This window comes from Phyllostomus hastatus, unplaced genomic scaffold, assembly GCF_019186645.2.
Source record: "Phyllostomus hastatus isolate PE091 unplaced genomic scaffold, TTU_PhHast_1.1 phas_contig_16, whole genome shotgun sequence".
NCBI classification, from domain to species: domain Eukaryota; kingdom Metazoa; phylum Chordata; class Mammalia; order Chiroptera; family Phyllostomidae; genus Phyllostomus; species Phyllostomus hastatus.
In genome coordinates this window covers 27,227,752-27,253,970 of record NW_025333643.1, presented here as the reverse complement: position 1 = coordinate 27,253,970, position 26,219 = coordinate 27,227,752, and the positions used below count along the sequence as shown (strand labels likewise).

At 40.3% G+C, this 26,219-nt stretch overlaps 1 protein-coding gene across 10 annotated transcripts in view; it reads right to left on the bottom strand.

The window, feature by feature from the left end:
* Nucleotides 1-25,929, bottom strand: part of MITF (melanocyte inducing transcription factor) — a 245,906-nt gene extending 219,977 nt beyond the window's left edge. For 9 of the 10 annotated variants that reach the window (XM_045832162.1, XM_045832163.1, XM_045832170.1 and 6 more), the window contains exon 1: nt 25,678-25,922. In XM_045832162.1, the coding sequence (XP_045688118.1) occupies nt 25,678-25,781 (104 nt within the window). In that variant the 5' untranslated portion in view covers nt 25,782-25,922. Of the gene's footprint in view, nt 1-25,677 lie in introns of all 10 variants that reach the window. The other variant, XM_045832173.1, reaches the window with a different exon arrangement.
* Nucleotides 25,930-26,219: the final 290 nt, after the last annotated feature.

Genomic DNA, 26,219 nt, shown 5'->3' with positions numbered 1-26,219 from the left:
TGTCTCCCATTAGAATACAGGCTTCCTATGGGCAGGACGACATTCATTTTATTCACCATTGTGTTTCCCAAGTATATGGTACACAATAGGCACCAACTATATGATGAATGAATGAATAAGCCATCACCACTGTCACCAGTAAGCAATGAGCATAGTCTTACTTTTGCCATCATTGCTCTTGAAATCTGTAACCACTGACTGTATTCTCCTACAGTCACAACCTCCCTTCAGGGGTGAACAGTGCATGAGTATCATCATTTCTGACAAAGATGGCTAAGCTAGAACCATCCTAACTGGCCTCTGCCACACTATACCTGGCCACCCTCCAACCCATACCTCACTTGGCAGCCAAAGTGCTATTGCTCTGCTTAAAGCCAGCCATGTTCCCTAGTGCTCCAGACACACTCAAAAGCTTACAGAGTCCCACAGGCACTACACTATGCTGCCCTTCCATGGCTTCTATCTACCAAATGTCCTCCTCTCATCTGCTTGGCACTCATCTTTTGATAACAAATTCAAACTTCATTTCTTCTGAGAGATTTCATGCTTCCCTTCTTTCCTCCATCTTTCATCCCTAAAATTACAATTACAGACCTAGCATCATATTCATGTCACTGTGAGTTACAAGAAGGCAGAGCTCAGTTTTATGGGATGGCCATGTTATCACTAGCACAGTGTCTGGCATGCAGTAGGTTTTAAACACTCATTTCTTAGATAGATAAATGGTCTTAAGTAAAAGTGAAAACCTACTCTAATTATTTCTTGATATCATATTGCACCACAGGAATATTCTCTGTAACCATTTAAGTTCCATCTATATATCTGCTAAAATATGCCAGAAAAAAATTACCAAGCTTCAGGCCAAGATGGAGGCATAGGTAGAAATACTTTGCCTCCTCACACAACCAAAAGAAGGACAAAAAAATTTTAAAAACAAAAAATAACCAGAACTGTCATAAAATTGAACTGTATGAAAGTCCAACAAACAAGGAGTTAAAGAAGCATTCATTCAGACTGGTAGGAGGGGTGGAGATGGGAAGCTAGGGCAGAGAGGATGCGCACAGCAAAACGGCAACCTGTGGCAGACAGGCTGTCCCACATTTACATGCAGATAAAGACGGAGGAACAACTGGGGAGCAAGACAGACCAGGCAACCCAGGGTTCTAGCTCAGAGAAACAAAGCCTCAAAACTTCTGACTGAAAAAATCTGTGGGGGTTGTGGTGGCAGGAGAAACTCCCAGCCTCACAGAAGAGTTTATTGGAGAGACCCACAGGATCCTAGAATGTAGTTGGAGAGATCCACAAGGTCCTAGAATGTACACAAACCCACCCACCCACCCAGGAATCAGCACCAGAAGGGCCCGATTTGTTGTGGATACGGAGGGAAATGATTGAAAGCTTGCCAAGAGCCTAGCAAGTAGCATTGTTCCCTCTTGGACCCCTCCCCCACATATAGCACCACAACTCAGAGAGGTGGGATGCCTCCACTCTGGAGAATACCTAAGGCTCCGCCCCTTACAACATAAAAGCTGTGATGAGACCAAAAAAAAAAAATATGGCCCAAATGAAAGAACAGATCAAAGCCCCAAAAATATAACTAAGTGATGAATAGACAACCTATCAGATGCAGGGCTCAAAAAACTGATAATCAGAATGCTCACAGAAATGGTTGAGAATGGTTGCAAAATAGAGGAAAAAATGAAGGCTATGCAAAGTGAAAGAAAGAAAAATAGCCCTGGCTGGTGTGGCTCAGTGGATTGGGTGCCAGCCTGAAAACCAAAGCATTGGTGGTTCGATTCCCAGTCACAGCACATGCCTGGGTTGTGGGCCAGGTCCCTAGTGAGGAGTACGTGAGAGACAACAACAATTGATGTTTCTCTCCCTCCCTTCCCTCTGTCTAAAAATAAATATTTTTTAATTGTTCGAGTACAGTTTTCTGCCTTTTACTCCCATCCCAGAATAAGTATTTAAAAAAAAAAAAGAAAGAAAAGAAAAATGTACAGGGAACCAACAGTGAAGGGAAAGAAAGCGGGACTCAAATCAACTATTTAGAGCAGAAGGAAGAAGTAAACATCCAACAGAAACACAATAAAGAAATAGGAATTCAAAACAATGAAGAGAGGCTTAGGAACCTCCAGGACAACTTTAAACATTCCAACATCCAATTCACAGAGGTGCCAAAGGACAAGTAAAAAGCAAGAAACTGAAAACTTATTTTAAAACATAATGAAGAACTTACCTAATCTGTCAAATAAAATACACTTCCTGAAGCCCAAGAAGCTCAGAGAGTCCCAAAGAAGTTGGACCCAAGGAGGAACACACCAAGGCACATCATAGTTATATTACCCAAGATTAAAGATAAGGAGAGAATCTTAAAAGCCGCAAGAGAAAAGGAGAGAGTTACCTACAAAGGAGTTCCCATAAGACTATCACCTGCGTTTTCAAAAGAAACTCTATAGGCAAGAAGGGGCTGGAAAGAATTACTCAAAGTCATGAAAGGCAAGGATCTGCATCCAAGATTACTCTATCCAGCAAGGCTTTCATTTAGAATGGAAGGGCAAATAAAGTGCTTCCCAGATAAGATCAAGTTAAAGGAGTTCATCATCCCCAAGAACTTATGTGAAATGTTACAGGGATTTATCTAAGAAAAAGAAGATGATAAAAGATATAAACAGTAAAACAAAAAAACTCACAACTATCAACAACTGAACCTTAAAAACAAAACAAATATAAAACAAAGCGAACAACTAGAACATGAACAGAATCACAGAAATGGAGATCACATGGAGGGTTATCAGTGGGCGGTGGGGTGGGAAGAATGGAGGAATACAAGGTACAGGGAATAAGAAGCATAAATGGTAGGTACAAAATAGACAGGAGGAGGTTAAGAACAGAATAGGAAATGTAGAAGCCAAAGAACTTATATGTACAACCCATGGACATGAAATAATTAGAGGGAATGCTATTGGGAGGAGGGGTGCAATAAAGAGGAGAAAAATAATGGGGCAAATGTAATAGCATAATAAAATACATTTTAAAAATTACTGAAAGATAATAATGTATGCTGGTGTCACTGCTATTGTTTAAGTGAACACCTGCTGATAAAGAAACTTCATAGAATGTTGCCTATTTATAACTGGACCTGAGGTATCAAAAACAAATGACCCAAAATCAAGGATGGTAAGAGACCTCAGAGAGAAGGTACTTCTGATATAGCACATAAGCTTCATCCCCAGTATTATAGTAAGACATGGAAGCTCAGTTCCTCCTGTGTTCACAGGGCAGAGCAAGGTAATCGTGGGCAGCATCCACCACAGTGTCGCTGGGGGAAGAGCAGCGTATCACCACCTACTCCCTCTGGTCCAGACTGACACTTCACTGTACATAAGAGGAGACAGAGTCCTCATGAATGGTTAGCTCCAGGCCACACAATTAGTTAGTGGCACAGCTGGGCCTGGAATAAGATTTCCCAATATATTCATTCATTCAACATTCATTGAGTAACCATTAGGTCCTGGGTGGCATCATTTGCTGGAATAAAATTATAAACAAAAACATTCATAGTTGTTGACCTAGTGGGATTTACAGTTTATTTGATACCTAATTCATAACTCCCCTTACCATCTCATAATATGTGCCCACCTCCCCTCAGCAATTAAGCTCCCATTTTCTTATATTTAGGAGATTTCCTAGAGAAATATAAAATTTCATTTTAAAAAAATATTTCATTCCAAACAATTCAACCACTTCATAGCTTTTCTTTTTTCCATGCTTTATTCTATTTATTCAGAATTTTAGAAACTCACATTTAACCAAAAACTCCACAGTGATATTTGAAATATCTCTCAGACAGCTCGAACATTTCCAAACCTCAATTCAAAAACCTTATCATCACAATGTTACAAGAAAGTACTGGCTAACTGTATAAAGCTCCTATACTGCATATTATCTAGTGGTTGAACAATCATAACTTATGCTCAGGAGCTCAAACCAGTGCTTAAGATTTCTTACAGTAATGAAATTCTATTTTTATTCCTAGTCCAAATATCACCTCTAAAAGTTAAACTAAATCTACTCTATCATCAAAGACAATGAAAAAGAACCAGTCACCATCTTACATCAAATTGTGTAGTACCTAAGACTTGGGGCTACAATACTTCTGTTTAATCTCTTTTTCTCTTTAAAAATTAGAAAAATTAATTAGTGGGAAAATTAACCAGGAAAAGGGACTGCTCTAAAATCTTAAATAATTTAGCCAAATAAGAAAAAATTTTTCAAAGAAAGTAATTGACCCCTAGTGGAAATATTTATGTATCTGTAATTCTCACTAAAGAGTTTTCCATTTTGACTCTGGAGTAAATATGTGATGTTTCAAATTCATGGTTTGCAAAATCTCAAGGCTCCAAGTAGTACTTAATTCCATAGAGTAAAAAGACACATTATAGTCCTATTCTAAACAGGATACCAGAAAACAAAACTAATACTGTGAACACACAATTCTTAGCTGAAACTCATTGAAATAATCCAAATGGTTTCCATTCCAGGGAAAATACTAAGTCAGCAGTTTGCATTCAGCTGCCTTTTCCAAATGCACAAAATAAGCAAAAACACCACCAGAGGAAAGTGCAAATGCTGAACCTTTCTATTTCTGTTTCCACAGGACTGCAATTCAATCGATACCACCCCAACATGTTCAGCCACCATTTATGCACACTTCCAGGTGGCCTCTGATGTCCAGCCCAGAAGCCCAGAGAACTCCCCAGAAAAGGTTCAGGGCACCATCACTCAAACCAGAAAAAGAGCAGGCCCAGGCTCCAACTGCTAGAACAAGAGTTGGTAAGCCAGAAAAATAAATGTTTGAGGGTGTCAACCAATCAGATGTACCACAAAGAACACTCAGATTCTAAACAAGAAAACAATAGGGACAGAGCTATGCATTCCTTAAAGAACAAAAGGCTCTGGAAAAAATAATGATGAATCACAACTCTTTACCTAATACCAGTAACAGCTTAGATTTGGTGAAAGACTTAAGTAAAAATATTCTATATAAGGAAACTTACTTAAGGGAAGTATTCAAAACCCTTCACCCAGGACAGAAGACAACTGATGTGCTAAGTCAGGACTGGTGAAAGTCTTTCCAGGGTTATAAAAGGACACATTAGAGTGGCATCCTGAAAATGAAATTATTTTTGAAGAATAACATTAACAGAAAAAGGAAAACAAAAACTGCTGTTTTAACTCAAAGACAGAGAACTTCCAAATCCTCATTCTCCTACAGGACTTAAAAGGACAACAATCAGTCCAGAAAAACAGCAAAATAAGGAAGTGGTGTTCTCTTACAATTTCTGTTAATCCCCTCCAGCTGTAATAGACGAAATTCAATGATATCAGCATTTATATTTGATCCAGCAAAAATGACAGAACACAACTGCAAATCACATGAGGAAGAAATGTGAGGACACCTGGGAAAGGCATGCAAAAACGTGGAAAATGAATTCACTTTGTAATGAATCACTTCTACAGCTTTGAACACCAACACTGCCAAAAAATAACATAAAAAGTGGAAAAGGAAGCATAACACTCCGAACCTAATCAAATGATCCAGTAGAACCTCTGAAAAATATGTTCATTTTAATAGTGAACGTTTCTCAAAACAGAAGGCAATCTAGCCATTTATGAACAAGAACCAAAGATTCAATATGATATAAAGGTGATCCCTCTTTAAAAAAAAATCTGCTGTACAATAAGCTATAAACTAAGCTACTGTAGTTATTGTTTGCTTTTCCTTCTTGAAGACAGGCAGAGTCTAGTCTATGGTCTCCTTTTCCCAGGAAGAGAAAATTTGCTCTTGGGAAAACCCACTAAAGTAGTTTGAAGGTGTCCTATTTAAGTTCTGAGATGGACCAGGAATATGTCTGAATTCCCAATATAAATGCCAACTATTAGCTTTTACTTAGGTCAGAGTCAAAGGGAGAAAAAAACCACACCACACCTAACTGATCAAAACAACCCACAGAAAAGAGTTGAAAATACTCACGAAGGCTGCCATGGCCCTTTGGCTGCACATTGAGTCCACTGAGCCGTCTCAGAAAGGAGACTATTACAAAGATGCTATTGCAGTTGCTCTGCCACACGTTTACATGCACCTTCTCTCAACACCAGAAAGGCTAAATTAGAGATTGAGTGATAATTAATAGGCTCCATGGCAGCAGGAGGCAGCTTCTTTAACAAGTAATTGCTACCTAATGAAAACTACATGGAATCAAGCCAGGAAGGAGGGAGGGGCCCATGACAGGGATCATAAAAAGTAAAACAGACCTTACATCAACAGGTTACCTGGCTCCCATTCAAAACTACCTCCTTATCCCCAGATTCACTTAATAATGATGCCAAATAAATTCAAAATCACAGTACTAGGACTAGAGATCAATAAAATTCTCCCAGAAATATCACCACAGATGCAAGGAAATCTGATCAAAACAGATCTTCTCTCTATACCTTCCAGCCCTCAATGTCATACGTTCCTGACTTGATCAGGAAAATAAGTGTCATTTTGTATAAGGTGTCATATTGGAGAAGAAAATTTTTCCTATCAGTGATATATTTTGACTTGATCAGCCTTTGAAAATATCCAGTCTGCTGAGAAATTTTTCACAGCACATAGAGTTTATGCCCTCTTTTCAGGCATTAAGCAATTTCCTTGTTTGTAAGCTCTCTGGTAGAGAAAGATATTCAGCTCAGAAGTTGTTTACTGCATAACTAAAGACTGCTGGCAGGGTAAACAAGAAGAGTACATGGTGACTGCACTTTAAACCTCCAACCCTAGGAAACTAGACAACACATCAGCTTGTTAAACACTCATTTAGACAACATCCCATCAGAGAATACCAGTACCTACTTACACACTCCCCAGCAAGAAGCAAAGCACTGTACCTCAAACATCCTGAAATACCCAAGACATGGAGATCTGAGGATCCAATCTTCTGCCATGGGAGATGTCTACAGAGATAAACCAGGGCAGCAGGCACATAGTTTCACCATGATTAATGCTGACCAAAACTCTTCATAAAATCAACTCCACAGGTAAAGAAAGACCTATCTCCTTCACTCAGAAAAGCCCCAATGGCTTGCCAAAAGAGAGACTATTACAAGGCTGAGGGCTTTCTGACAAGATGCAGCCCACGAGTCCCTATTGATAGTATCTCATGGAAATCTCCAACATATCTCATGGTAGTTAAAGTTACATAGGAGGTAGTCCAGAAGCACTGGAAATTCAGATGATTTACACTTTTCTTTGTATGTACAAGAATTAAGTGGTTTAATTGTTGATCTTTTTCTTCTCCCACTAATAAAGAAAATGCTTTTACATTCATTCTGTGAATCTTTAACATGTCACTGAAGGAACCCTCTTCATTAAAGCCTTCACCAAGTAGTTTTATAATTTCTTCCTCTCTATTAGATCATTATATCCTTTTAATGAAAATATTTAACTCAATATTTTGCAATGACTAATGCTCTTAACACGCACATGTCAAGGCAGAAGCTATGTTCATTACACAACATTATGATGTTTCAAGGCCTTTGGCATTCAAAGATAAACAGTCCAAAATGGAACAGGCAGGCTACAACTTTATGAAGACACACAGGAAAAGCAATTAGCAAGTCAGGTTAGGGATGAAAGAGAGAGAAGTGGAAAACATCAAGATGTTAGGAGCTATGTGCTCAGTGATAGGCAGCAAGGATAGGTAACACATCTTGATATTATCAACTAGGAACATCCAAAGATCTTTAATGAGGAATGAGGGAAATCTACAATTTACACACCACACCCTTTTGAATGGTTAGTATCCATCAACTCATCTTTTGCTACCTCTCCTGAAGTTTACAATGTATCTCCTTTCCTTCTTCAGAAGCAGCTTTGAAAACAAAGGACTATGAGCTAAGCATGCTAAGCACCTTTAATAGATCTATTTATCTTGGATTCAGATGCTCAACCATACCCAGAATCTCTTCTCTTTACTGTATCAGAAAACTAGTCCTCTTTCTATTACAAAATTAACATGAGGTTGTCACCCCTATTCACTTCATATCCTGACTCACCAGGTACCCCAATATATACTGTAGCCACCACAGCAGGGTGGACAAGAGGGTGAGGTTTAAAGTCAGACAGACCTTAGTTTAAGTCTTGGTTCCTCCCTTGTTTGAGTGATTTCAGACGACTGACTTAAGATGGCCAAGCCTGTTTCTTCATAAAATGGGATCCTCTCAGCCTTATATGAGAATTAAATTATATAAAACATTTGAAATGTTTAACATAGTACCTGGTAGACAGTAGTAGGTACCCTAATGTGTTTGTAATTCAACTAGATCTGAATTATTCACTTCTGCTATTTCAGCTTCTTGACTATTCTATACAGGAAAAATCTGAAAAAAATTTACATTAGTACCTTCCTTATCCCAGGACCAAGACAGATAGATAGATACACATATACACATTCATACACACATACAGACTAAACAAGCCATTCTTTTTTGTAATACACAAGGTTGCAGTATAAAATGCAGAAGGCAGGTTACAAATGCAAGACAGAAAAAGGTGCAACTTTTGATATGTTCACTCCAACTTTCATTACGATGACACATAACTTTGATATGACACGCAACTTTCATGACTTCAACCCCAGTAAGTTTCAGTTTCCTAAACGTACACGAGATTAAAACACTAACATAAGATATAGCCTGTGGTAAGGGCTTTAACAATGGTGGATGTCACTGTTATTATTATTGCTGTTTGTGTTTCTTTCTGTGATCTGTTATGCAACTCAAAACTACTGGACTGTCCTGGCTCGATGGCTCAGTTGGTTGGAGCATTGTCCTGTACACCAAAAGATTGCAGGTTTGATTCCTTCTCAGTGAACATACCTAGGTTGCAGGTTCAATCTCATCAGGGCACATATGGGAAGACAACCAACAGTTGCTTTTCTCTCACATTGATGTCTGTCTGTCTGTCTGTCTCTCTCTCTCTCTCCCCTCCACCCTTCATCTTTTTTCCTTACTTCTTACAAGAATTCCAAGTACTCCTCCCAACAAGTACTTGATTAAAATTTACAATAATAACTATGCTGATAATTATAATATGCTAATTTCCAATACACTGAAAGGTCAAAACCATTACCTTTATCTTCTAAGTCATGAGTAAACTGAGCCTGACTACTTCAAAAACTTCCTACAGCTGAATTTCTCAGCCATCCTACTGCTTTCTGCTGGGTTCTCCAACAACAGCCCCCATAATTTCTCTGGTCTCTTTTCCCAGGTCCCCTTCTTACACTCCACCTTCCTAAAGAACAACAGAAATTACAGCAAAATAAAGAGTAACATATCAGAAGAGTCCCACTTAACTTTAACAATCTGGAAGTGATGGGCCATTCTTATTGGCAAATAAACTAATAAATTGGAAGATCAGATGCCTGGAAAAGATTTGTGAATGTGGCTTCATGTATAATCCACAACACTTTGGGGGCAGACAGTGTTTTAAAATGTTTTCCCCAGTGAGCATATTTTCTAGCTCAGAGAAAGAATTACTAGAAAGACAGACAGATCCAAGAAAAAAATTTTGTAATCTTTTTTAAATCCTCACCCAAGTACCGTGTTTCATTGCCCTTAAAGAAAAAAGAAGGGAAAGAAACATCAATGTGAAAGAGAAGCAATGACTGGCTGCCTTCTGCAGGCACCCAGACTGAGGATTGCCTGGACCAGGGATCAAACCCACAACCTAGGTATATGTTCTGACCAGGAATCAAAGCCACAACCTTTCAGTTACTGAATGAAGCTCCAACCAACCAAGCCACACCAGCAGGGGCAGAAAATTTTTAATAGTCAACCCTCATTATTCACAGATTCCTTATTTGCAAATTCACTTATTGCTAAAATTTATTTGTAACCCCAAAATCAATATTGCAGCATATTTGCAGTCATTTGCAAACAAAGAGGTGAAAAATCTGAGTCACCCAATGTGTGCATTCCTAACTATGGTCCAAGAAGGAAACAACACTCCGCCTTCTTGTTTCCACTCTTACATAGTAAACAAGTGTGCTTTCTGTTGATGACTTCACCATTTAACATGATCCCCAGGCCTAGTGCTGAAGTGCTATCCAGGGGTCCTCAGCACAAAAAGGCTGTGATGTACCTTACAGAGAACATACAGGTGTCAGATAAGCTTCCTTCAGACATGACACAGTACTGTTGGCAGTGAATGATTGTTAATAAATCTTAAATAAAACATCTTTAAACAGAAAGACAAGGTTAAGTATCAAATGATTGACAAAAATATGACCACAGGCTCGCAGGAACCTAACCCTCTGGGGCGATGTTTCAGTATTCCCAAATTAAATGTTCATGGTGACTCTATAATACATAACTACCACAAATAATGAAAACTAACTATATTTTTATTTCATCTCTTAGGACCAATAGTAGTAACAACAACCACTGCCCCTACTAACCTAATGGATTCAGCACTTACATACACCAGAAGTGTTTTACATTATCTTCTAAAACCTTCACAGCTATTGCAAGGAATCCACTGGAAATAGGAAATCCTATTTATAATAGGAAATCCTATTACCCCCATATTTAAGGTGAGAAAACAGAGGTTCAGAAAACCTTAACAAGGGTCCATAGCTTAAAAAAAAAAAAAGGAAAGATGTATTTTCACATTATCCTGATAGAGTTTAACAGAGCTCCCAAGTTACTGGTCCCTGCTAGCACACCAGAAACAACACTTCATCCATTCTGGTTATTCTTTATTCAAGAAATATTTACTGGACACTCACTATCCTGGATCCTAGAGATGCCCACTGAACTAACATATGCCCTTGTGCTGTGGGCCCTCCTTCAAGTGAGGACTGAGACACATTAAAACAAGTATCACCTACCAGCCTATTTATAGGAAAAAGATGCATGATTTCCTTAAAATACACATTACTTTTTAAATAAGGGCTTCAAATAAAGTGACAACTAAATGCTGTCATTAGTGAATATAACTTTAAAATATATCTCTTACTTACATATGATCTCACTTATATGTGGAATCTAAAAAGAAAAAATAAAATAAACAAGCTCATTGATACAGAGGACAGATTGATGGTTGCCAGAAGTGGGGGTTGGGAGTGGGTAAAATGGGTGAAGGGGGTCAAAAGGTACAAATTTCCAGTTATAAATAAATAAGTCATGAGGATATAACAGACAGCATGGTGACCATAGTTAATAATGCTCTACTGCATATCTGAAAGTTGCTACGAGAGTTCTCATCACAACTTCTTATAACTATGTGTGGTAATGGATGTTAACTACACCTATTGTGGTGATCGTTTTACAATATATACAAATATCAAATCATTATTCTGTACACCTGAAACTAACATAATTTTATACATCAATTATACCTCAATAAAAAATTTATATTGATTACATTTTGACTTGGTAATATGTTGGATGCATTGGTTTAAATAACATATTACTCTCAATAAATAAATAAACAATATTTATTGTGCAGGGTAGGTAACGTGACCACCAAGTGGGCTCTTTTGCTTCCCAGAAAAGAGTTCATCTGGCTGCTGATGTTCTGATCTGGGTTCCCTGTTACCCTCCCACAGCCACCCATTTGCTGACTGTGGTTTAAAGTTGACCCTTTCTTGCACATATTAACTCCTGACTGCACAGAGAAGTCAAAATCACAGTAAGTCCAATACATATTTTCTGAATATCATTATACCTCATAGGCAAGGAAAAATTGTCCAAGGACCTTACAAATAATTCACAAACCATGACTTTGAAAAAGTAAGGGTCAGCTCTCTTAATGTCCACCAATTTACATATCCAAGAAATAAATCTATTCTGAAAACTTCCCAAACTGCCTTATCCATTTCCTCATCCCCTAGTTATGGGTGTCTGAACTCTCAACTCTCACCTACACAGCTGACTCATCCTATTTTCTCACTGAAATGCAGAGCTCATAAGCTCATCTGACTGTCCATTTCTGACCACCGTTCATTCTCTCCTATGCTCATTAATTCTCCAAGCATACTTGCTCTCACTCTAAGGTACCTACCTTAATCTGTCTTTTGATTTAGTATGTGTGTGTTTCAATCACATAGAGGAAAACCATCATTTTCCCTGATTTCTTTATAAACTCAGGATAGGAACTATTTAGCAAAATCAAGTTTCAATAAGCCATGACAACACAGAGAATGATAGCAAATACTCTGCAAAGCACTGCCTTGTACTTGTATGACTGTATATGTGGATTCTGGCAGAAGATGCCTCCCATTGATTGGTAATGAAATTTGTTCCCATTCCTCTGCACAGAGCAGATGATAGCTAGAGAGAGACTCCTGGGTGACAACCCAGTGCTAGTCCCAGTTTGAAAACACACTGCCCATATCCCAAGCATTTGAGAACTGACTATATGACTGAGTGTTTTCAGCTCTAGAGAATCAAATTGTACCTACATACTTATCAGTGACAAAACAACAGTAGAGTCAACAGTGCATACACAGATGAACCACTTTGATTCTCATGTAAACCCCTAAATTCTAGCAACACTGAACCAGGTGGGCACAGCACCAGGCTGGGATGGGCAGGTAGGGTAGAGTGGCAGGTATGGCAGCCACCAGGCAGTATCTCTGAACCTTCACAGTGAACCTTCACAGCAATCCTGTTACCCATGTAACACAATGAGTCTGTAACTGATTAAGGCATCCACTTAAGTGTGTTATATACTGGGCACTTTCCTCCTGAGAAAGATGATTACCATTTGGGCTAATCCCCTTGTGCTTTCTAATGACCCTTTTAACGACAGGTTTAGGGAGAAACTTTCTGACAATCAAGAAAAGCAAGTTACCTTCTTGTGGTGATCATTTCACAATTTCACATTTCACAATATATCAAAAACTAGTTATACACATTAAATATATATATATACACACACAATTCATATTTGTCAATTACACCTCAACAAAGTTGGAAAAAAAGAAAAGCAAGCTGGAAAAAAAGAAAAGTATTGGAGTGAATTAAAACTTAGGTACTAGTCTTTAAAATAGCTATACTGGAAGAGAAAAACCCTAGAAGAGTGAAAGATATAAAGACTTTTTAAGATTCAAGAATATAGGTACTATGATTTTTACTGGAAAAATATAACTATATAAAGAGGCTGCTGGGTTAAATCCTGAGCTGAAACATGACAGTTAGGAATGACATTCCTGTGTGGAGCAGCAACAGAAGTCAACTACTACAGTGTGCAGTGTTGTGAAACCCCGTCATGCATCCTATTATTTATTCCTCCTCCTAGCTATAGTCTATAATTATGATGAAAAGAAATGTTGATAAGGACAAAGACTATTCTGGCAACAAAAGTAACACCTTACCTGAAAATAGCATGTGCCATCTTAGAAACCTCCCTGTAGGCACCCTGTAGGTCAGCACTACTTGACCTGCATCCCTCCTAAAGATCCTAATGACAACTGTCCAATCTCAGAATTATTCCATCCCCACACATCCTTCTGTTCTATGGAACCTTTTCTTTCCCTGCTGGTTGCCTTTGAGTTGTCTTCTTATTCGAATGTCTAAAAGTGTTGTAAAAATGCATTTCAAGTCTAAAACCCTACTGATGCTGTGTATACACAGGGAATCAGAATGAGGGAAGCAGTGTGAGCGCTGACTGAGAGCCAGGCTTGGTGCTGAGCACTTAACCACTTATTGCTTTTAATCAGCCCACTCTACAACTGAAACCTTATTATTATCTAGGAGTTCCACTTAGTCCTGTGTTGAAACAAAGGCTACAAAAATAACCTGCCCCAAAATAAAAAAGCTAGAAGGCAGTCAAATTGGAATTTAAGTTAAAAATCCTTCTTACTCAAAACTAAAACCTAGAACTTTAGATTGATTGGACTTGTTACAGCTCTCAGCCAATTTTCGATAAGAACAGATTCTGTCAAAAAAAAAAAAGTATCAGGGCTTTTTCTCTGGAGAAGGTCAACATGTAGGGGAAAAAAATGCTTGGGTACTCACATCTCAGTGGATTCATCATTAAGGGTAGTTGAATCTCTTAATGAGTAATAAGTCCAGAGCTTTTTTACAGGCTCCATTTGTCCGACACACATTGGTCCTGCCCTTCCCTCACATAATCTGGCTGTCCCACTCAGTCAGAGAAGTGAACAGCCTGGGAAGATTCAGACTGTTCTGTCAGCTCACCTCTACATGTGACAAAACAGATGCTGGCTGGTCAGTCATTCTGCCCCTCTGTTTTGGAAGCTCCCACACTCTGCAAACTGTCTGGAATTCATTAAGATGGGAAAACAGGCTGACAGTCATATTTCAAGTTTTATTCAGCACAAGTTTTGTGAAAAACAAATTTGGTCATATGGGCAAGCTTAAAACCACCATCACCCTGTTTCTCAACCAAATCTTTCAGTCAAGTGACTATAGTATGCTTCAAGTTTCACAAGTTTTGAGTCTAAATTAAACTAAAATCCTCTTGTGAGATTTGGGCTGGGCTCCTCATGGTAATAAAATTATATTAACTCCAAATCACTCAGAGATCACATTTGGACAACCAAGAACCCTACCTGGTTTCACTAATGTCAATCTGAGGGCTAACTTTCTAGAAAGGATTTTCCTTTTTGTTTTAATCAGTAAGGAATTATTGTCAATGATCATCTCTGGCCTGACCATAACAAACAATGCCCCATTTTTTACTAAATGTATTCTAATCCAGGGAATTTTCCATTCTAGAACAGTAATACAAGGATAATTCAATATGAGGACATAGGATTTGTAGTAAAAGAAGCAGGGTGATGGATCTCAAAATTCAGAGTCATCAGCATCTCTTGGGGGGCTTGTTAAAATACAGGCTGCTGAGATCCCCTCCAACAGTTTCTGATTCCAGGACATATATGGTAGTTATGAGAATGTACATTTCCAAAAAGATTCTGAGTGATGCTGATGCTGCTGGTCTGAGGGCAACACTTTGAAAACCATTGCACTAACGTGATGGGAGAATAGTGATGTTGTTAGGAAGTGGGGTGATGATTTTAATCAATGAACTTGGAACAGGAAGCATTGCATAGAGGTGGAATTCAGACAATGTATAAACTCAGGCAGTCCCCATTCAGGTGGCAGAAAATCCAAATTAACCATGTTTACTCAGAAAAGGAATTTATTGGTAAAAGAACAGAAAAGTTCAAGAACAGGCATAACTTGATCCAGAGAGGAAAACACTACAACTACTGAGACCACTGTAATGGTGCCTCGCTATCCACCAAAATGTGTTCTCTTTTTTAAAGTGTAAGTGTTGCTGTCCAGCTAGGGCCTCTATTTCCCAGGTCCCACCCCTGCATCCAGATGTAGACATGAGATTGGTCCTTGCCAATAAAATCTGTACAAAACTGATGCCTGTCACTCTAGAAAGATATCAGGTATATGAGCCCAAGAGTGAGGAAGAGGCGTGCACACACTAGGCCAGCACAGTGGCATGCGATATAACTGACTCCAAAGTAAACCCCAATTAATAATAGTCCTTTGTCATTCAGCCCCCTGCCGTTAAATTTTAGTGACTCTGATAGTATGACCACACTAGTACTATCATACCCTCTCATTCACTTCTGCATCACCAAAGATCTGAAGCTGCCATATATAATGAGTATCATTAGAATTGCATTCCATGATCCCATCATTTCATATTTACACATTCAGCATTTATCTACTTAAAGCATTATTAATGTTTATCTACCTAAAGACCAGTGGACAAATGACCATCCTAAAATGATGCAAGGTGTGGTGGTTCCAAAAAGTCTGCACAGTGATTGCCCAATACACCACTAACCAGTACTCATCTCTCATGAGCCACTCTGCAAGCATACTTCCTTGCAGCAAGTGGACAAACTTTTATTTGGAATGTAACCAGGAATCATGCCAGTTGCTTATATTTTCAAGGACTATTTTATATAAGCTACTGTAAACTCTTCCTTTAAAAAATATATAGAATTTTTTCAAGAATGCGTAGTTGGTGTCATTATATTCCCTTAACTTAAGTAAATGACCCTAATTGGCCAATATTATGTTAATGTTTATTCATTCTCATTCTCTGCTAAAAGCATTATAAATTAATTGCAAAGGATTCCACTGGCTGAGGTGCCAATGTTCTAAATTTAGATGATGCTGTTATGCAGGTTCAGTAACACAACATTGCAAAGCTACCTTTCCATCTTTTGTTGAAAAACTTCAAATGTTCAAAATGCTTCAAAAGCAAAACAAAAATATGTCCAGTCCTTTTGGTGGAGAAGGACTGTTATAGTATCTGAGTGTCTGTTCTGTTCATGACTCAGTTTGAGTACTGTCTCTGTTACATGGGACAATGCAAGAGGAACAGTGCAGCCACATCTTCTGGCAGTCCCCGGATAGACTGCATTGCACTGTGTACTAGGTTCCAAGTTAACCAGGAAAATTACCTTTAGAACGTCTATGTGCTTTTCCTTTTATCAAGTTTCAAAATTCCAGTTATAAAAATAAAAGGTATGTTTTGAAACACACGCTTTTTAGAACCAGTTAGTATTGAGGAACATATCAAAGGTACTGAAGACAAGATAGCAATCCCATCTGCCCAGTGTTTCATTATTCCATATATAACCTCTGCCATCAGGCTAAATGAATCTTCTCTGCCTCAAATCTTCTTCCCATGGAAGCCAGGTAAGCTTCCCCGAAGGAACGTTTTCTAAAACACAAACTGTGCATGTTCTGTCAGTGGGGAGGACCACTTTTGCCATTAGCCTTTGACCTTAGGGAAAATAGGGGAATACATAGGAGTGATTCAGCAAGTTATCCCGCTTTAGAGAAGGGGTGGAGTGGGAGGGCAAAGACCACAGATGCCTTCCTCAGAAATTGCTCAATAACCCACAGTTTTCTTCTGGAAGAGGATCCTCCCAGTGCCCTCCCTAAGCCTATAACTCACTAGATTTGAATTTTAAATATTTGCTCCCACATGACCCAGGATTATTCCTTTTGGAAGTTACTACTCCATGAATATTTGAATTAAAGAACACAGCTACTGAAATTCAAATGCCTTCAAGATTTTTTTTTAATAGTTGACTTGAAAACACCCCATTGCTTGTGGATCTCAACTTTGAGAAAAGCTTGAAGTGGTGAGTGGGAGAAGAGACTTCTTTTTCACTTCTGCACCAACATTGACAATTTCTTGACAGTATACTCAGGAGGCATGATGTAGAGGCTAAAACAAAGGACTGGGAGTCAGGAGTTCTACATGAGTTACTCATTTGTGGTATGCGTGTATATTTTGTTAAATCAACCTTAGGCTTTACTTTTTCATCCTAGGTCACTTGGACCTCTCCTTTATACCAAAAAGTGATTCAAAAACCTGCCAAAAACCATACCTAGGCTAAACATAAGGGAAACATGGTCAGACATGAATGATCTCAATGCACAACAGTGAAAAAAGCTAGTGGACAACTCAAGTTAAGATGATCCCAGACAGAAGAAAGGATAGTGAAAAAAAAAAAGACCCATCTCCACTTTTAATCCAGACAAGCACAAATCTCTGACTCACTTCACATTAGGAAAACACTTAAGACCAACTTATAAACAATTACAGAGAAGATTAATGTCTGTATTTTTTCTCCACTACTCAAACTTAATTGACAACGTAGGGGTAAAGAGTGCCGACACCCTTTATCCCACACAGTCAAAAATAAGCATCTAACTATAATTGGCCCTCTGCATCTGAGGACTCCCAACCATGGATTGAAAATAGTAATAGTAAAATAGTACTACCATGAACCAGTCCTGTGCATCTTCCTGAGTACCTACAAGATTAGCTGCTTTCCACAAATTACCTTTTATCTTTGTAGCAGCCCTGCAAGGAAGCTATTACCCCATTTTACAAAAGAGAGAACTGAGGTTCAGGGAGGTTGGGTAACTTGTCCAAAGTCACACAGTTATTGAGTGGTAGTGCCAAGATTTGCATATTTATTTTAGAGATTCAGGTCTTACCTCAAAATCACTTCCTCCTGAGCTCATTCCTAATTACCCAATCTAATAAAGCCCCCTTTTTTCCCAGTCACGCTCTATCTATAACATCTATTTAATTTTCATGGCACCAAAAATTATCTTGTTCATCTATTTGGTTGATTAACTGCATCACCACTTCCAAGACAGAAGTAGGGATGCTAGCAGGAACCTCACCTATCTGGTTCTACATTTGATTCCTGATGGCTAGCACAGAGCCTGACAGCCACAGGCACTTACATGGTTGTAAGGAGAGAGAGCAAGGGAGAAGTAAGGAAAAGAAGAGAAACAAAAAGGTCCTGCTGACCCCAAAATTATACTGCCTCCACTTAAATTGATTGAGTGATGTTTTAGAAGTGTCCTGAAAAACACAATAGGGTCCTCATGATTTTGAGGTTTCACTTACTTCCCTAGGGGTCTTTCACCATTATCTCATTAACTCCCCAAAGTACTCCCCGTCGGCCTGCTCTGGTTCAACACTAGCCAATGAGCTACCATCTGTACATACTCAGCAAAGCACACAGCACTCAAGAAGCTCCAGAAATGATGGCCATAGAAGAGAAAAGCCCCGTCATTCTGAATCTCAGGATAGTTGTCTTGTGTAAGCACTCCAAATATGTCTTCTTTATTCCTTAAGGCATGCATGAAAGGCATCAGGAGGGAAAGATGTAGCAAATAAATCAGGAAGCAATGTTTCAGATCCACCCTAGAGAAACATGGAGCCTAGTTTCCCAAATCCTCAAGAACAGAAAGCAAGCGGGTGTGAGACTTTCCTGAGAGACCGCCCCCCCCATGCCAACTTCACAACAGTGTCATTCCTTGCTCTCGAGTACACGATGTTCACAGCATTCACAAAAACCTCTTGCACACTGTACCGTTGTCTTTACAATATCAAAAGCATGTGGTAACTGTGTTTGCTATCTTTGACCCATCTTCTAGATTTTCTCTAAATAATTCATACTTGGAGTTCCGTCAAACATATTTTTATAATTTATTTTGATGAATCAAACATAACAGGGAAGTATACTTTATATTTAAACCATACGCACAAAAAACAAATGAAACTCTTGCTTATTGTCCTTAAAAAATGACCAAAAAAAAAGTTTAACCAAGGATTTTTTTTCCTTATTATTTATCTTAATACTGCCAGTTCTGAAACAAAGCAGTTGGAGAGAGAAATTTAGTAACTTTGATTTGTCCCAAGATACATTTTTTTACACTGAGGTCCTATTCCTGACAGTAAGCACATGACCTGTTCTAAAAAAAGAATATTTTCCACTTCTTGCACAACTGGAGCAGATATAAACATCAGCCTGTGCAAACTTTACTGCAGAGCTCAAAGGGAATGAAACACACACATATATATACATTTTAACATTTCCTATAAAGGGCATACTCGGGAAAAGGAAATGTCCAATCACACACAAAACACTTAGAATCCTACTTTAATCAAGCTTTCCATCTAATCATACAATGCAAGTAATTTGCATAATAAGATTTGAACATCTGCCAGGTAAGGTATTTCAATTTTATCTGTTTTGCTTGAGATACTGTTCAGATGTTGCTGTGCAGAGGGGAAAATTGTATTCATGACGAAATAGAAAAGAAGAAATTGTTATTACCTTCTAACATGTGCTAAGCACTCTGCAAAGCACTTTTATACATTTTACCGCAAATTTTAAAACTTCTACAACTCTAAGAATAGGGTTCTATTGATCTTCTTTTACAGGTAAAGAAATTGAGATTCCAAGAGATTAAGTGTCTTGGACACAAACAGAGCAGTTAAGTGGCAACGCTATGGGCACAGTGCTCCAGCCCAGCTCCTTCTGAACCTGTTCACATGTATCCAGTCTCTGCTACCACCAGGTGCCCATGGACCACAGGGAAGAACTAGGACTCTGGTTGGAAGCTTAAAAGGCAACCAAATACCCTAGAAGTTTATTTTAAGAGTATGCCCCCCGAGGCATCTAATACTTCATTTAATGTTGTAGAGAAATATGTTTTGATCATTGCTTGACCTTCACCGCCAAACTCAAATACCCCTATATTCACAAAACTAACCCTAATTTCCCTTCCACTGTCAAACTCCCAATGCCAATGCCCACCTCTCCATGGTAGTAACACTCTCTTTTATATGTTGAATTGGATCCATATGTTGTCACCCCTCACCCCATGAGGTACGTTTTGGAGAAGACATGGTATGATGCACCTTTCCCACAGTCACACAGAGCCTTTGACATGTGGTAGAGGCTCGTAGACAAGAGCCTGGGGTTAGAGCCAGATGGTGTCCAACTGAATCAGATCCATCTACTTGCTATGCCTCAGTTTCCTTCTCTGTAAAATGAGAATAATAAAAATACACCCAAGGTGGAAGTGAGGATTAACTGAGTTAATACAAGTAAAATATTCAGAATCATTCCTGGCATGCAGTTAAGCATCATGTAAGCATTACCTGTTTCTAAAATTGCAATTAAAGTGTCATTAGTTTTTACTTATTATTATTACCTCATGCAGGTTTTGCAAGATTAAGTTAACACACATCAAAACATTTCAGCGGTGGCTGGTAATGCTCAATAAATGTTAGCTATTAGGTTTGCATTGGCACAACAGCTTTTCTTAAATCAACTTAAAAAAACCATTATGGAGTGAAACAAAAAGATAAAATACTAAAAAAATGTCTGAACAGCTCATTAGGATGAAAGCAAAGAAGAATTTACTAAAATTGGGATAATTTTATTTCATAACAATACTGGCTTTAGAAAAGAATGCCGGAGTCAACAAGTGCAAAACCACTACTAAGTAATAAAATACCAAGAAGCCTATCTGTCAACTTCTACTGAGCACTTACTATGTACTAGGCTCCATGCTAATACTATTCCACCATCAAGGTAACAGTTAATGTTCTTAAGATCAAGGGTGCAGGCCTAATTTGCAAGATGAGGAAAGTGAAATCGGAGGTCATCCAGCCTGCCAAAGGTCACTCAGCTAGTTAGGGACAGATAGAGATGCCAGACAATGCTGTTAAACTCCATGTTACTGGTTCCCTACAGGTTGGGCAGACCATAAAAATCAAGATAACTTTCAGAAACCAAAAGATTGACAGTTTTGTTTTTCCAAGAATAGATTATCATGTCATAAAAGAAAGGGCCTTTTTAATAGGAAGACAAAAAGGAATATCTCAGAATAAACCCATGAAATGGCAATGGCCTTATATCAAGGTCTGTGCACATGACTCTGAAGGTGACACAACAGTCTTCATCTTTCTCATTTCACCATTAACCTGTGAAAACTTCATATACCTCTCTATGAATCAGCATTTAAGAATCACCAGTATACCCTGTCCTACCATTATAAACCAAAAACTCATTTTATTTCCCATTTCTAATTTGTAGGAATTTATCTAAAACATCACTAAAAATTTGAAAAGAAACTGAAATTAGATTAAGCGAATTCTTAAGTCCATCCAGGAAAAGGGCATGAGCAGCTAAAAAGCCCACAGAATTGAGTAAACCAAACAAAAGAAACATGAACCTGAAGATACTACCATATTTTAACATGTTTTCTTCAGGTCCCAAAGACCCAAAGAGAGTTTCTTGGCTACCAGGAGTTCATTCAATAGTCTGACCTGACTGCTAACATGTGAATTCTGGGTTCACCCATGACATTCGGCACTTTTCCTCTGCCACCACCCTTCAGAGCACATTCCCACAACACAAAAAGGTATCATAAAACTGTTAGGTTAAACAAACTGCAAATAAGTCTTCATTAGAATCTTTTCCTGTAGTGTGTGTCTTCCTACCACAGTTTTGCCAGTGAGTAGGATGGAAATGTGGTTCCCATCATCTAAATCCAGCAGCTTCACATTCCTAAGGGCAGCAAGGGCTGGTTTAGGAAACGTGTCCTTCTTAATGAAACACTTGCCTGAAGTTAGCTCAAATAAAAAGTATATAAATGCCTCATGGAAGAAACTCTGTCGTTATCTGTTTTAAAAGGAATGCAATGTGGAAAGGAATGCAAAAACAAAAACCAAACACTCATTGTGCCCAGCACTGTTCTAGGCCAGTAGTTCCAAAGCAGGGGTGAATCTGCCCCTCATGGACACTTGGCAATATCTGGAGACATTTCTGGTTATCACAACTTGGGAAAGGGTTCAACTGCCTCTAGCAGGCACAGGCCAGACATGCTGCTAAAGATCCTACAATGCCCAAGCTAGCCTCCACAACAAGGAATTATCCAATTCAAAATGTCAATAGAGCAAGATTGAGAAACTGTTCTAGACTCTGGGACACAACAGTAAACAAGGAAGAGAAAGAAATCACTGCTCCTTTGGAGCCTGATGTCCAGTGTTGATAAAGGTATAATAAACATATCATATGAGAAAAGTATAGAATAGATTATAGTACAGTTACAATGGGAAAAAAACACATCAGGGCAAGGAAGATGGGAGTTTGGAGGATTGGCAATTATAAACAGTGTGGTCAAGGTAGGCTTGATGGGAATAGCATTTAAAGGGAAACTAAGCTGGTGCAGGAGTGAGCCCTGTGGCTCTCTGGGTAAAGGGCTGTCCAGGCAGAGGGACCAGCAAGTATAACATAAAAGGCCCTGCAGTAGAGGGATCTGGAGCATTCCTGGAACACCAAGGAGACCAGCCCAACTGGAACAGATGAAGCCAGGAGAGTGACAGCAAGAGACATGGTCAAAGCTGACAGGTGGACTGACCATTTAGGCCACCTGTGCCGTTCGAAGACTCTCAAATTTTACTGAAACAAAGAGCCATTATAGGTTTTTTGACTAGAGAACAACATGATGTGACAGGCTTTAACACAGGGTTTCTCAACCTCCGTGGTAACAATTTGGGACCAAATAACTGTTTACTTCGTGCTCTGTAGAATGGTAACTGCCTCTGCTTACTAGAGGCCAGTGGGGATTCCCTTCAGTTGTGATGACCAAAAATGTCTCCAGATATTGCCAAATGACTTGCGAGGGAAAATCGCACCTACACTGAGAATCTGTTTTAACAGGAATATCATGGCTGCTGTGTTGAAAGCACATGAAAGCAAAAAAAAGTAGAAAGCAGGAGTTCAGTTAAGAGACTCCTACAATAACCCAGGCAAGGGCTGATGATTTTTTGGACCAAAGTGATAGAAGAGTAGTTGATGAAAAGTAGGCAGATTCTGGACATATTTTCAACTTCCAACAGACAATGCTGAGAATACAACTGATAGACAAAACAGCTACAGCAGTCTTAACTTTTCAATTTCAACTTTTTCCAACCAAGACTTATAAGAAGTGAGGTGCCCCATCAAAGACTTAAAACAAAAAGCCACGAGGAGGCCCTGAACAATGTGTGGACCCTTAAAGACACACAACAGATGTGTGGGATGGAAAACAGTATGGGGAAATTTTGCCAACCTCATATATTTATTCACAGATTTTATTTAACTTCTTTATTTCAAAGAGCATGTGTCTGCTCCACGGACAGTTTGACAACTTTTTAAATTTAGCTTTCCTCTCCATACAGGTTCTGTCCCACACCTATTTCTAGTTTCAATGTATGAAGCCATTTCTTCCCATGAACGACACTTGACCTAACACATGCCAGAAAGCTAGCTACCAAGACATTCATTCACCTTTGCAAGTAACTTATTGCCAACTCTGAAAAAGCACATTCGTTTGGGTTATTCCAGATGGTATTTTCTTCACTCTCACAAACTCATGTAATATTATGTATCAACTACCATCAAAAACGTTCCAAGGAGTCCAGTTAATTCATTTCATTCAGGACTACACACACACACACACACACACACACACTCCTTCATTCTGCAATATCAGCATTTGCTCACAGAAGCAAAAGGAGAGACTCCTCAGTAAAACATTAGTCCCTTCAGCTGAATGCAGATAAAACCCCAATGAGCAAAACCAACAATACCCTTTGCACAATATTATTCAAAACTCCCAACCCCCAGCACACACAATCTCTGCTCACACACAAGACAGCCATTATGAACAGAAATCACCAACTACAGACTGGTTTTATGCATCTAACTGCAGAGTTTTCCTTCCCATCTCTGTTACAACCTACAAAGAGGCCGCTTCAGCAACATGGTCATTGAGTGTGCTGCTCAAAGACTTTCTTCCCCAACTTGGATTCAGGGTGTTGACAAAGCCCTAGCAGAGGTGTCCACCCTTTTGGTGTCTCAGGGCCACATCGAAGAAGAAGAACTGTCTTGGGCCATAAATCAAATACATTGCGACATGTTATCACAAAAAAAAAAACTCATAATGTTTTAAGTAAATTTACGATTTTCTATTGTGCCACATTGAGGATTCATAGCCATCCTGAGCTGCACCGGGCCACAGGTTGGACACCTCTGTGGCCTAAAGTAATATACAGAGCTCTGCTTTCCACTAGAGCCAAGCAGCAGTCCGCAGTACCAAGAAGTAAAGAACAAAGCCCCTCATTCCAGACTCAGTTCACCTTCTTCATTCACCCAGATTTCCGGACCCTCCCCACCCTACCAGCCAGGCCCATTCCTTCAGGTCCTACCCCGCAGTGAGGGGCCTGCAGGAAGTTTGAGGTGGGTGCAGAAGCACTCTGAACCTTCCAGTCATATCATTTTACCTTACCCCACAACTAAGAGGAGTGGAAATAAACCCTCTCTGCTCTCACAGCTTCAAGTGACCATACCACCTCCTTCTTGGTAACACTGCAAATATTGGAAGCTACAACATTGACAAAAAGGAATACGACAGAAAACTGGGAATGGAGGTATAATAGGAAATGGGCACCACAGGTATACAGGGCGCCAAACCAGCGAGTTTGTTCATTCCTCTCCTAAAAAGTTGTTTTAAGTCCCCGGCTAATTAAATACGTGTCACTGCCACGTGGGGGGCATCCCAATATCCGCCGGTCCCAAGGCTTTTTCTTTTCCAGCGAAGGCCCGGGTTCAGTGAGTCTCTACAGCTCGCGTTCTTTTAACCCCGCTGCGCAGACACGCCCACCATCTGCCCCCACGTCCCCGCCCCAGCTCTGTAATCTGGGTCCCGCAGGTGAGAGGCCGGACTCAGGGAAACCTCACCGTGAGGCAGCCAGAGGCGAGTTTTCCCAGAGGGGCGACTCCTAAGAGGCGACAACAAACGAACTAATTGCTTCCAACGGCGTGCCTCAATATTCACCAGGCTCTTCTCGTAGTCCTCAGCCTGAGGGGTTTACTCAGCAAAGGGTTCACTTGAAATTGTCTTCCCCCTTCCCACCCGGCGGCCCGGCCCAGCGCTCCTCCTCCCCCATCTCGGTGCCGGGTCGCTCCCCAGCCCCCACCCGGTCTCAGCGTTTCAAATCCCCTGCCAAGGGTCCCCCTTGTCCGGGTGGGCCACCCCGGGCTGCCCGCGGCACACCCGAAGTGCCTTTGGGCGGAGCCCCCAGAGAGGCGCTCCGAGCGGGGGCAGACCCCAACTGTGCGGACAGTTCGCCTCTGCCCCGGGGCAAGGGCACAGGGTCCTTGTCCCAGAGCCCTGGCGACCGGCTCTTCACGCCCCAGAGTGGGGGGCGAGAGGGTACCCCGCCGCCCACCGCACCTCCTTCCAGCTGTCACTACTCACCTGCTCTTCAGGGGCTGACTTTTGAGTTCGTAATATGTTTTGGGCTCCTCGTGAAACTCCTCCCCTACTTCGAAATCCGGCACGATCCCCGACTCCGACTGCATGTCTCCAGCTGCCTGTCCCGCCACTGCTCGGAAGTGAGAGCGGAGCCCGGGGGCGGAGGGGAGGTGGCGGGCCTGGGTCCCTTGGAGCTTGCGCCCCGCGCAGTGCCTGGCTCAGCCGGCCGCCCGCGAGGCTGCCCCCGCGCCGGGAGTTCACACTCGCCCGGGGCGGGAGGGGCAGAGGCCAGAGTTGCCTGGGATTGTAGTTCAGCCGGGCGGGGCTTTCCCGGCTAGCCCGGGCAGCGATTCCTGCGAAAACTACAACTCCCAGAAGGCTAAGCGGGGCAGAGGCAGCGTGGTGTACACCACCGGGACAACTCCAGTTTGGATTCACTGTCAATGTCAGCGGCTCCTCTCTCTCTACTTACCTCAAGGGTACAGACCTGGCCATTAAAAATTAATAAGGAAGGGCTCAGCCTGCTCTCCTACCGTCACCCCTCC